Raw genomic sequence first — 11,812 nt, forward strand, 5'->3', positions numbered from 1 at the left:
GGCTTTGGGGAGACGGCAGTTTAGTTCTTTTTTTTTTTTAAATGTTTGTTTATTGCCCACCTGGGTGGCTCAGTCAGTGAAGCATCCGAGTCTTGATTTCGGCTCAGGTCACGATCTCACGGTTCGTGGGATTGAGCCCTGCGTCAGCCTCTGTGCCTGCTTGGAATTCTCTCTCTCTCTCTCCCCCCCTGTCTGCCCCTCCCCCTACTCGTGCATGTGTGCTCTCTCTCTCTCTCCAAATAAATACTTAATAAACATTCAGCACGGAGCCCATCGTGGGGCTTGATCCCACGAACCGTGAGATCATGGCCTGAGCTGAAATCAAGAGTTGGATGCTCAACCAACTGAGCCACCCAGGCGCCCCGAATTGAATTTGTTTTTAAAATAAGTCTAGCCTCACTAAACTTGGCCCGATTACCTAGCTAAGTGCAGCAAGAATAGTGATTAACCATTTAGACTTTTAAGTCTGCCTTGCTGGACCTTTTCACAAGGAATCTTAGGTTGCACTCTCGAGGCTGGGAAGCCAAGCCAAGGACTCGCCATCAGACCTTACCCGCAGTACCTATAGATGTTGGTGAATTCCTCTCTCCTTTTTTTTTTTTTTTTTTTTAATTTTTTTTTCAACGTTTTTTATTTATTTTTGGGACAGAGAGAGACAGAGCATGAACGGGGGAGGGGCAGAGAGAGAGGGAGACACAGAATCGGAAACAGGCTCCAGGCTCCGAGCCATCAGCCCAGAGCCTGACGCGGGGCTCGAACTCACGGACCGCGAGATTGTGACCTGGCTGAAGTCGGACGCTTAACCGACTGCGCCACCCAGGCGCCCCCCTCTCTCCTTTTTTTTTATGTTTATGTATTTTAGAGAGAGAGAAGAGAGAGAGAGAGAGAGTATGTACGAGCAAGGGAGGGACAGGGAGAGAGGGAGACAAAGGATCTGAAGCAGGCTCTGAGAGTGCACTGCCCGACGCGGGGCTCGAACTCACAAACCGTGAGATCATGACCTGAGCAGAAGTTGGATGCTTCACCTATGGAGCCCCCCAGGCGCCCTGAATTCCCCTCTTCTCAAGGTCAAAATACCCTTAAGTTTCCTGGATTTGCCAGGAAGTGAGCTTCCTTACTCACCTGTAAGTGAGGCTGGGAAGTATCAGGTGGTTTTCCTTCCTTCCTTCCTTCCTTCCTTCCTTCCTTCCTTCCTCCCTCCCTCCCTCCTTCCCTCCCTCCCTTCCTCCTTCCCTCCTTCCCTCCTTCCTTCCCCTCTCCTCCCCTCCCCTCCCCTTCCCGTCCCTCTTTTCCCTTCGCCTCTTATCTCCCCTTCCCTTCCCTTATGGATTTTTTTTTTAAGTAATCTCTACACCCATCGTGGGGCTTGAACCCATGACCCTGAGATCAAGAGTCACACGCTCCACTGACCGAGTCTGCCAGGCACCCCTCCTGTGGTTTTTCAAAAGCGGCTTCATTGGCTTCGTAAAGTCAACCTTAGCTCCTTTGTCTGGTCACCAGTCCTGGCTCTCTAACTGTGCCTTGTCCCTGCACAAAGCAGCCCAGCCCTGGGCCTCCCTGGGGCCGGCAGCCCTGCACCGCTTTGCCCGGTTACCCTGCAGCCGGTTGGAGGGGTGCTTCCCAGAAGAATGGCCTCGCCGGCACCGGGTCTGTTCCGGGACCCCACGCTCCCAGCCCTCCTGGTGTGGTGCTGGGCCTGTCTGCCCGCGGTACCACAGGAGTAACCGCTGGTCAGTCTTCAGGCCTGCCATCCACTTAGCGTCATCTCACAGTGACACATTGTGTAGATTAAACATCGCACCTGAGTCTGGGGCTTGTCCCTGGACACTGCCCCAGCGGCCAGCGCTAGCATTTAGGCCCAGGTCAGTACCTGCAATCGAGCATGTGTTTGCTTAGCCTCTGTGCTAAATGTTGGGGATGTTAAGAAAAAATAAAGGTACAAGACACAATTCTTGCCCTTAAGGGGTGCCCTGGCTACTTGGCAAAACAGACTGTCCATGAACCGCTGGCCGGTGAGAGCTGGGCTGCTCCCAGCACCGGGGGAGGGGGAGGCTGCTGGCCGGCACATCAGTCTGGGACCTCCCCAGGGAAGGGTGCGGAGGGCGGGGACAACAAGGGGGCAAGGGTCACCCCTGGGCTGGAGGCAGTGCCACTGACGGGGCAGGGTGAGGGCCGGCGGTCAGGCCATCGTGGTCCTCCCACGGCCGTGTGTGGCGCCCGCCTGCAGAATTTTACGAGATGTCCGGTAAAGGAGCCCACAGGAGCCCCTGGGTGAGCGAGCTCGCCGTGGCTCCCGTCGAGTTTGTTTCTTTTTCTGAGAGCAGGTATGCCGTTCCATCCAGACCTGCAGAATGCACATTCTTGGACGAACTCTCATTTCACAAAGTCAGAATACAGAAAAGCCCCCTGAAGACAGCTGGCGTGGGTCACTCGCAGCTGAGTCACTGTCTCTTGCGCAGGCTGCTACAGGCACCGGAACGAAGACGGCAGTATCAGCTGCGTCCGATGCAGAAATGGCACCTACCACGGCTCCGAATGCAGAGGCCGCACGTCGCTGCCCGACCGCCCCGCGGCACCCCCCACCGGGCCCGCCTGGCCTGCTTCCCGCCGAGGGGCCTCATCTCCAAGTTCTGGAGGAACGGGTGGGAGTTGCCTTTCTTGTTCCCACAGCAGCGGGTGGCCCACCTCACCCGGGACCACCAGCCGTCGAGTGAACACCCTCGCTCGGGTCCCCTCTGTGCCCAAATCCTTGTCCCTGCAGGACGGCCATGGGGCAAGGGCAGCTGTGTCCCCATGGCCACCTCCCTTTCTGGTTTCTGGCCCGTGATTCCCCGCTGAGCTGTGTCTCTGGTCCCCTGGGTGTCCTCAGCTGGGTCCCCGTGCGTGGTCCAGACCTGCCTGTGGGTCTGGGCTGCCCGGGAGCCGGCACGCTGACACGTCTGCTTCCCCACAGCCACTGGCTGGGGCACGCACTTCCCGGTGAACAGGAGCACAGGGACACCGGGGCGGCCTGATTTCGGTAAGTCTCCGGCTCACCGGCCCAGAGCAGGGCTTCTGCCAGGTCTCGGTGGAAAAGGGGGCATTCCTAGTGCCCGTGACCACTTACGCCGGCCTCGGCAGGGCCACGGCTACGGCCAAGGTCGAACTGCAGCCCGGCCGAGGGATCTATGTGCGAGAACCCTGCCTGATCACAGAGCGGGGCTGGCGTCAGTGGGCACAGGCGGGAGGCCTTTGCCACAGCACTCACACGTGCCCCCGAGGTTCTAGTTAGTGGAAGGCCACCTCACCCGTGGCCTCAGTCCTGGCCCACCCAGCCCCTCAGTCCACAGAAACTCTGGGTGTGCGGTTCTCTGGAGACCGGAGGGTGCCCTGAGGTCCCCTTGCCTCCCTCCGCTGTGGCTCTTCTGGGGATGTGGGGTCTGGCCTGCAAACACTGCGTGCCAGGCAGAAGAGCCCATCACACCACCCGGTCCTCGGGGCCAGACACAGGCCCCCCTCCTGCACACTCTGTCCTCAGCCTGCTCCTGATCACTGGGCGTCCCATCCCGTCCGAGATACGGCATGGTCCTGCCATGGAGGTGTGGCACACCAGCCACTGGGGCCACTGTAGTCGGGGAGCAGGACCGGCCCCAGGAGTGGTCACCTCTTCTGAGGTGACCAGGTGGTGACGGGGTCTTGTGACCTGCAGACGCTGGGCCTTCAGCAGAGGACACGTTGTACGTGGACTGAGAGGGCTCTGGCCTTCTGCACAAGTTTCAGGACCAGAAGCAGGTGGCTTTGTGCTGACCTGGACCATCAAGGTCAGCCACCAGAGGAGGAGTTTTAGGGTGGGGTCAGCACAGACGGCCCCAGCCTCCTGTGATACCGCGCCGGGTCTGGCAGTGGGGGTGCTGATGGCGGAAGGCCGCGAGTCTGGCTGTCGGGCCCATTTTCACTGCAGCAAGTTTGGGGCAGGACACCCTTGCCAAATGAGCTGGAATTCATCCCCACTTCTAGGCCCCGGTGTAGCCGTGGCCGCGCCTCATGCCTGTCCACGGGCAGTCTGAGAGCACTTTCCCCACAGTTGCCACCCAGAGCCCCCTCCCACGGGCCCAGCCAGCCTGTCCTGCTGACCCGTGTAGGTAAAGACGGGCAGGCATCGTGGGCCCAGGGTCCCCTCTGCTGACCGGCCCCCAGGAGGGGAGGATGTAGTGGGAACCGCTGCCCGAGTCGAGGGCTTGGACCTGGAGTGCCAGGGGTACGGGAGCCCACAGTCCGTGCCGAGCCTTTGGGAAGGAGACGGGGACCCCGGGGCCTGCTGTTCTCGGGGGCTGGAATCCTCGGCCCCCTCCATATCCCACCCCCCTGTGGGAAGCCTGAGGCCGAGGGAGGCTGAGCACTTCAGCCCCACAGCCCAGGTGTGTTCAGGGAACGGGGGCTTGGGGGGTCCCCTGAGGCCTGTCCAGGCTTGCCACTGGCTGCCACTCACTCTGCTCACAGGGGGCCCTCAAGTGGCAGCCTCTCTCTTCCTGGGGACATTCTTCATCAGCTCTGGCCTCATCCTCTTCGTGGCTGGGTTCTTCTATCTGAAGCGAACCAGTAAACTCCCCAAGGTCTTCTACGGAAGAAACAAAGGTATTTCCTCCTGCCACCGTGGCAACACCCTGCTGAGCCAGCGGGTCCTGCCCAGTGCACACGCCCGCACGGAGCCACGGGTACTGCCTGGGGGGCACGGGGAAGTGGGGGCCGGGGTGGCGAGATCCAGGGTGCCCAGCAATGAAGACTCCTCACAGAACGACAGGAAGGGGACTGGCTTGTCACGTGGTTCTTGTGTCTCAGAGTAAGAGGGACAGCCACTTCCTAGGGAGGCTCCCGTGTGGATTCTGTGGGACTCTCAGGGTGGAGGTGTTGGCGAGACTCCACCTCAGGGCATCACAGCGGGGTCGCCGATGCGGGGAGGGGGTGACATCCCTGCTCGAGGGGCCGCCTGCCTGCAGCTCCTCCAGCCAGCTGTCTCCTCTCCCCGTCCTGCCTCCCTGGGACTGGGGGGGACAGGCAGGCTGGTGCAGGGACAGTGGGGCCCCATGCCACTCCAGCTTACCCTGGACTGGATTGCAGACCCGCCTCCCTCCCGAAGATATGGGTGTCACTCCCGCCGTGCCCTCGGGTGTGCCGGGCAGATGGTCTGGCCGACGGATCTGATCCTACGGTGGACAGTGCTGGGGGTGATTAGCTAGAGCTTCCTTACCTGGCCTCAGTGAGACCCTGTCCACCCACCGATGGCCAATGCTGGGGGCCTCCGAGGGGCTGTTGTAGCTCGAAGGTCCTGAGAGTCAGGGGCCGGGCCCCCACGCCAGTCAGGATGGGCACTCCGAGTCCGCCGTGGGAGGCTGCTCCGCTGCAGTGGCCACGGAGGTCCTGGTGTGTCAGTGCAGTGGCCGGGGCACCCCCACTCCGAGCCTCCTCCCTACCGCCCCCAGAGCCGCTCCCGGGCAGCCTAGGTGCCCACCAAGAGCGCAGGGGTGCATAGCGGCCTACCCAACGGAGGTGAGAAGTGGGCACTGTGGTGGTCTCCTGAGGCGGGCCCCCAGCTCTGGGCCTCACCTGGAAATGCAGGCAAGGGTAGAGCCTTCTCTACCTTCCTGACGGTGCTGGAGACCAAGAGGAATGTGCCTGCTGAGGGCTGGCTTGTGGCTCCGCCAAGAGGGCCTGGGAGGGCGGCTCTCCCTGGGGTGCTTGGGGGCCTGTCACTCCAAGTGCATCTGGGAAGTGTGGCCGGACAGACCACTGCTAGGCTGAGGGCGTTGCTGGGCAGGTGTGTGGAGGTGGGGCTGGGCTGAGCCTGGAGCGGGGGAAGAGCCGCTGCAGGCCCTGGGGACCCCCTCCCTAGGCGAGGGACCCCCGCCCCGGGCGAGGCAGCTATGTGGCCTCCAGGTGACGCCTGTGTTTGCCCGCAGCCCCTGCCCTGCAGCCTGGCGAAGCTGTAAGTAACCAGAAGGATGGGCTGAGTGCCCCCGTGTCGTGGGCCTCTGTGCTGGGGGCCGCCTGCACTTCTCACTGTGCCTTTTCTCCTTTTCAAGGCTGCTATGATTCCCCCGCCACAGTCCTCAGGTACGTCAGTCCTCATCTCAGGGTGAAAGATTTCAAAATTGTCCCTCCCTTGGGATCAGCCGCCCTTCAGGGACCACTGCAGGACTGGGCTCTGCAGGCACCTGGCCCTGTAGTTCTCGGGACACCAGGTTCTCCCATCGTCAGCCACGGGACACTGGGTTCCCCCGTCGTCAACCACGGGACACCGGGTTCCCCCATCGTCAGCCACGGGACACCGGGTTCCCCTATGGTCAACTGCAGCTCTCATGCCTTTTCCTTTCGTTCCTGACATGCTCTGTCGGGAGACAAGGAGAGTACCCAGCAGAGGGTCTGGGGCCATCCCCGGAAGCCTTTGCTCGGCCCTCCCCAAGTCCCAGCTCTAGCTGGGCGGTAGGTGCAGGGAGCAGGCTGGCCCCTCCGGGTGGCTGGCACTTCAGTCTTACTGGGTCAGGTGTGCCCCACCTTGGATGATTCCGGGAGTAGGTACACATACGAACCCTGTTATAGATGACGCCATGACCACAGAGAGGTTAAGTGACTGGCCCATGGTCACATATCCCACATAGCCACAGGCCATGCAGCAAGTCTCCTGGCCTTCCCGGTCTTGTTCTTACCTCTGTGCACAAGTCTGGAGTGGGGACAGGGTGGGTGTCCCTCTTCTTTGGGCACAAAGAAGTTACTTGGTCAAGGCTAGCTCCTCCCTGTCCCATACAACGCTTGTCTGTGATGTCTCTAAAGCAGTACCAGCTACAGGCATCTTGAATGTAAGTTCCTTGCATTAGCACCCTGGGGCCGTCATAACAAATGCCCGCGAACTGCAACTGCGGGGCTTGAAGCAACAGAAATGCACTCCGTCCCAGCTCAGGAGGCCAGAGGTCAGAAATCAAGGTGGGGGGTGGGGGCACTCCTTCCCGAGTCTCCAGGGGAGGGTCCGTCCTGCCTCCTCAGGCCTCTGGTGGCTCCAGGCGTCCCTGGGCTTGTGGCCACACCACTCCGGCCTCTGTCCCCCATCTTCACGTGACTTCTCCTGGGTCTCCTCTCTCTGCCTCCCTCTTATGAGGTGCTGGCCATCGGATTTAGGGCCCACCAGATAACCCAGGAGGATCTCATCTCAAGACCCTCAATCACATCTGCAAATACCCTTTTTCCAAGTAAGGTCACATCTGCAGGTTCTGGGGCTTCGGACATGGACACTTTTGGGGGGACACCATCCAGTCCTATTGTGCCTCATGGACCTGTTGGCCTCTGTGTTTCGGGAGAGCAAGGTGCTCGTCCAGGCCAAGGTGCTTGGGGTGCAGGGGCACCGAGTGTCCCAAATGAGCGGAGCGTTCGTCACAGAGTCTCCCCTCAGCTGCGGCCACTCCGCTCACAAGCCGGAGCTCAGTGGGATTCCCTCCCCCTCGGCTGCGGCCACACCCCACTCCTGTGAGCTGTGCTGAGAGCCGACACCAGGGGCCATTCCTCCTGTCCCAGGCCCCCCTCTGACCCTGCCCGTTTCCGACCCTGTTTCAGTGCGGAAGCCGCGCTATGTCAGACGCGAGCGGCCTTTGGACAGGGACACAGGCCCCACTGCCATCTCCTCGGTGGAGGCCCGGGTCAGCAACGTCTGACCCGGGGACCCACCCACAACTCTGCACACCGCCGCGGAGAGAGCCCAGCACACAGAGGGCAGGTCTGGACACGGCCCCTGGCTCAGCTTGACCGTCTCCCAGCGACAGATGCTCAGTTGGAACCCGCCCAGCTGCCGGAAGGTGCTTCTTCCCACCCCACAGCTGCTCGGTGTAATGGAGGGGGAGGCGCCCCTGAGGCGGGCTCCAGAGCGTGGCCATGTGGGGTCTGGGCCCCTCAGGAGAGACAAGGACTGCTGGGCTTCTCCGTGCTTGGCAAAGCTGGGAGCTCAGCCACCCTGCCTATCAGAGCCCACAGCGGGCAGACATCCCCCGCGCCACCAGGCCAGTCGGCCTCCTGGCCTCCCCGCCCGGACGGTGTCCGGACCAGGGGAGGTGGGACATGAGAACTGGCCCCTCCAAGGCTGAGGCGCCTACAGGGCCATCCTGTAGCCAAGAGCCCCGCCCCCTCACCCCGAGCCCCAAACCACAGATTTCCAGGAGCTGCAGAGGCGAGTTTCTTGGTTGGCTACTGACTTCTGTCAGTTTGAAGTAGCAAAGGCGGAGGGGCCCTGTTGTCCTCTCTGTCTCCTGCTCATCACCTGCTCCCCACACGGGGCCCATGTGTTGCAGGGACTGGCCTGAAAGCTCTGGAGGCCAAGGCCAGGTCCCCTGAGGGACGTGTCCGCCCAGGGTCACATTTACCTGTGACTGCTGCCTGGGTAGCCTGGTCTGGATGGACCTGTGGAGGGCCGTGCTGTCCCTGGCTGCTTGCACACAGAAAGGGGTTCCCGAGGAGAAGGGAGCGATTGTGGCTACCTCCCACGCACTGGGCTCGGCACTGACTGTCTTTCCCAGATTCTCAGTCGAGAATGATGGCTCCTTCAGCACCTGGTCCACATCCCAGGGTCCCGAGGCAGGGCCTGTGTGCTCAGCTGCTGTGCCCTTCTGCACCGTGACACGTGGCCCACGCGTCTACAGTTTATGGGTACGAGCTCGCTTGAGACTTGAACCCGCGACGGGCCCAGCACTGAGCGGGGCGCAGCAGCTCAAAATCAGTGTCAATAAACTATTCAGGGCTTTCCCCATCCTCACTGCGCCAAGGGTCCTCTGTTCCTCAGTAAGGGTGAGACCCCACCGTGGCCTGGCCCCACCTACCCCACTCTGGGGGAGACCTAGGGGTGCTGAGAAAGCCAAGTCCCCCACGGCGGGCCCCCAGCCAGGCTGACGTGGACTCCTTCACTTCTCCAGGAACGGTGACCTGTCCCTGTGGGCACTGTTGTTCTTTCCTCTGTCCCCTTGGTGTGAGGAGAAGGGGACCCAGAAGGAGGTGGGGAGACCAGGCTTAGGGTCCCCCCCCCCCCCAGCTTCAGGGACCATGGGGAAGTGAGGTGACACTCCACTGTCCATCTGTGCCGATCGGAGGCTGGGAGGCTGGGGCTGATTGCCAGGGGAGAACGTGCAGGACCGTCCAGACTCCCTTGGTTTCTGTGGCCCCCGAGGTCGGGGGGGGAGGGCGTCCCATCTTGTGGGTCCTTGTGGGGAGGGAGGCAGACGTGCGAAGACACTCCCTCGTCCCCGTTCCCACATTTGCACCAAACCCTTGCTGCTAATCTGGGGACAAAACAGGAAACGAAGAGCCATGTTCAACCAGGATAGCAGGTAGCAGCAGTCAGGCCCTGAAGGCCCAGGCTGGGCACAGATGCCCCCGACCCCACCTCCGGCGGCCTTCTCTATTTCCTCCACCCTAAGCTGCAAACTGGAAACCTGGGGCCATTCTAACATCTCCGAGTCCTCCCCCAACCCCCAGCCCCCAGCCCCAGCTTTGCCCCATCCCTGGCAGCAAAGACAAGTCTGTATTTCACCCTGCAACCCCTCTGGCTCCTACACTCAGGATGACCTTCCCCTGACATTCAAGGCCTGGGTGGCTTGGCCTCTGTGGCCCTCAGCCACGCCAGCTGAGCCCCCGCCCCCAAGCCTGAGACCACAGATCCAGGAGCTGCAGAGGCAAGATTCTGCCACTGGACACCCCTGGGCCTGCGTGCCACTGTTCTCTAGGCCCCAGTGGGGAGTGTGGTCACTGGACCAGTTCCATGACCCTAATGGGCATTCAGGCTAGAAAGCTTGTGAGTGAGTGGGTGCCATAGGGTATGGGGACACCTGAGCTGGGGGCGGGTTAGCTGGCAGAGTCAAGGCATCCCCGGTGGGGCCCTGACCAGCCCCTCCCATGTCCATCCTGAGCTCCAGCCGCAGCCAGCCCTTACCTGGATCCCAGCTCTCGTGTAAGAAGCCAAAATGAGGCCGATTTATGGGGTCATCGCTCAGGCCAAAGGCAGGTGGGGTACCTGTCACCTCCTGACCCCCCACCATGTCAATTGCTTTGGAGCTCCCCCTCACCCTGGGAGGTGAGCACGGTGTGGGCGGTGAGCAGTTGGCACAGTCCCCGGGTCATAGCTGGCAGCTCATTCATTCATTCGTTCACTCAGCACTAGGAGAATCACTGAAAGCTGGAAGAGGTCAGAGGCCAGCAAGAGGAAGCTCTCCAGCAGCATTAGGAGGTGGGTGCACAGAGCAGGACCGAGTGGGGCGCAAGGAGGTAATGTGAGTGCAGAGGTCCTGGCCAGGAGCCTGGGCACAAGACCCCAGAAGGAGTTGGCCGCAGCATGATGGGGGAGGGCTGGCTGATTGACCTTAGGGGACCCGGTTCTCCATGCTGGGCATGAGAGGGACAGGACTGGCTGAGTCCACCGGACATCCTGGCAGGGTTTCCTCATGCCCACAGGGCAGTGCTGAGCCCATCCAGAGCCCAGGGCCCGTTCTCTGCCCATGTCAGAATCGCAGCCCGGATGTGTCCCAGAGTCTCTCCCGTATCACTGTCCCTAGCTGGCAGGGATGGGGCAGCAGAGCAGTTGACAGATCAGCCAACACTGGGCAGGCAGGATTGGGGGCTCAGCCCTCACACCCCCAGGCCACCTGGGCCCCAGATGAGCCCTGAAGGGCCTCTTCGTGCAGCGGCCATTGTGTGTGTGTCCTTGACAGCACTTGGGGTTTGAAGCCTGTTCTGTCCCAGTCCTGGGGGGGGAGGGGGGCCCATAGCCGAGGTGGCCCTTGGGGTACAGTCCTCCCTGCTCATCTGGCCAAGGACAACGTCTGTGTCCAGCCCAGAACTCCTAGGTGTCTGGGGAACCCCACATCTCAAAAGCCACAGATGGACAGGGGTGAGGTGCTCATTAGGGACCTTGTCTTCTCCTCAGCACAGCGAGTCCCAGGCCTGTGGGGTCACACACTGAAAGCCATGCTCCCTGCACACGTGTGTGTGTGTGTGTGTGTGTGTGTGCACCTGCACCCGAGGGACACATTTGTGCTCAAACACAGCCAGGTTGGCCTGTTGGCACACATATACCCCCTTACACAGAGAGCGCGTGTGGCCCCACATCCACGCAGCACAGCTGCCCATCGCTGGGTGGAGTATGAGCAGGGGTGTGGGTACCAGCTGGGTCAGCCAGGTCCTGAGCTGCCGAGATCCCAGTGCCAGGGTCTGGACCCTGCTCCCGTGCAGTCAGGCCTGGCCACCGCCCCAGATGGCACATTCCTCGGGTCTTCCCTTTGCCTCTGGGCACTGACTTGTCCACTGAGGAGCTCAAGTGATCTCAGAGCTTGAATATTCCCAGAAGCCCTCAGGAGGGTGTTCTCAGAGCAGAGAGACAGAGGGCACTTCCTGGAGGCAGCATGTGGCCCTGAGTCACGGTCCCCTTGGGAACCAGCACCCTGTCACGCAGACGCTGGGCCAGGCCCACACAGTAGCTCCCCACATTGAGCCCCCAGCCGTCTGAATTTCCGCCCCCTCTCTGGGTCCCTTCCCCCTGGCTGAGCTCCCCCTCCCCTGGCCAGCCAGCACACCTCTGTGAACCAGCAGGGTCTCTGGTTTCCCACTGTCAGAGCAGCTGCGACATGGCTGTGAGGGGCACAAGCCGTACCACTGGCTGGGCCTCAGCCCCCCACGTCCTCCACCCAGGCCCCCAGGCCCCCAGGCCCTCCATTCAGCCCCCCCTGCCTTAGCCCCAGGCCTTTGCATAGGCTGGCCCTGGGGTCTGCGAGGACCCCACACTGGCTGAAGCCATTACCCCTCCCCCCCC

The 11,812-nt window shown here is 61.6% G+C and overlaps 1 protein-coding gene across 3 annotated transcripts in view; it reads left to right on the forward strand.

The window, feature by feature from the left end:
* Window positions 1–8,766, forward strand: part of CC1H1orf159 (chromosome C1 C1orf159 homolog) — a 31,669-nt gene extending 22,903 nt beyond the window's left edge. For 2 of the 3 annotated variants that reach the window (XM_049618335.1, XM_049618336.1), the window contains 5 exons: window positions 2,460–2,642; window positions 2,954–3,019; window positions 4,480–4,614; window positions 5,937–6,090; window positions 7,582–8,766. In XM_049618335.1, coding sequence (XP_049474292.1) covers window positions 2,460–2,642; window positions 2,954–3,019; window positions 4,480–4,614; window positions 5,937–6,090; window positions 7,582–8,083 — 1,040 coding nt within the window. In that variant the 3' untranslated portion in view covers window positions 8,084–8,766. The remainder of the gene's footprint in view (window positions 1–2,459; window positions 2,643–2,953; window positions 3,020–4,479; window positions 4,615–5,936; window positions 6,091–7,581) is intronic. The other variant, XM_049618337.1, reaches the window with a different exon arrangement.
* Window positions 8,767–11,812: the final 3,046 nt, after the last annotated feature.

This window comes from Panthera uncia (genome assembly GCF_023721935.1).
Source record: "Panthera uncia isolate 11264 chromosome C1 unlocalized genomic scaffold, Puncia_PCG_1.0 HiC_scaffold_4, whole genome shotgun sequence".
NCBI lineage: Eukaryota > Metazoa > Chordata > Mammalia > Carnivora > Felidae > Panthera > Panthera uncia.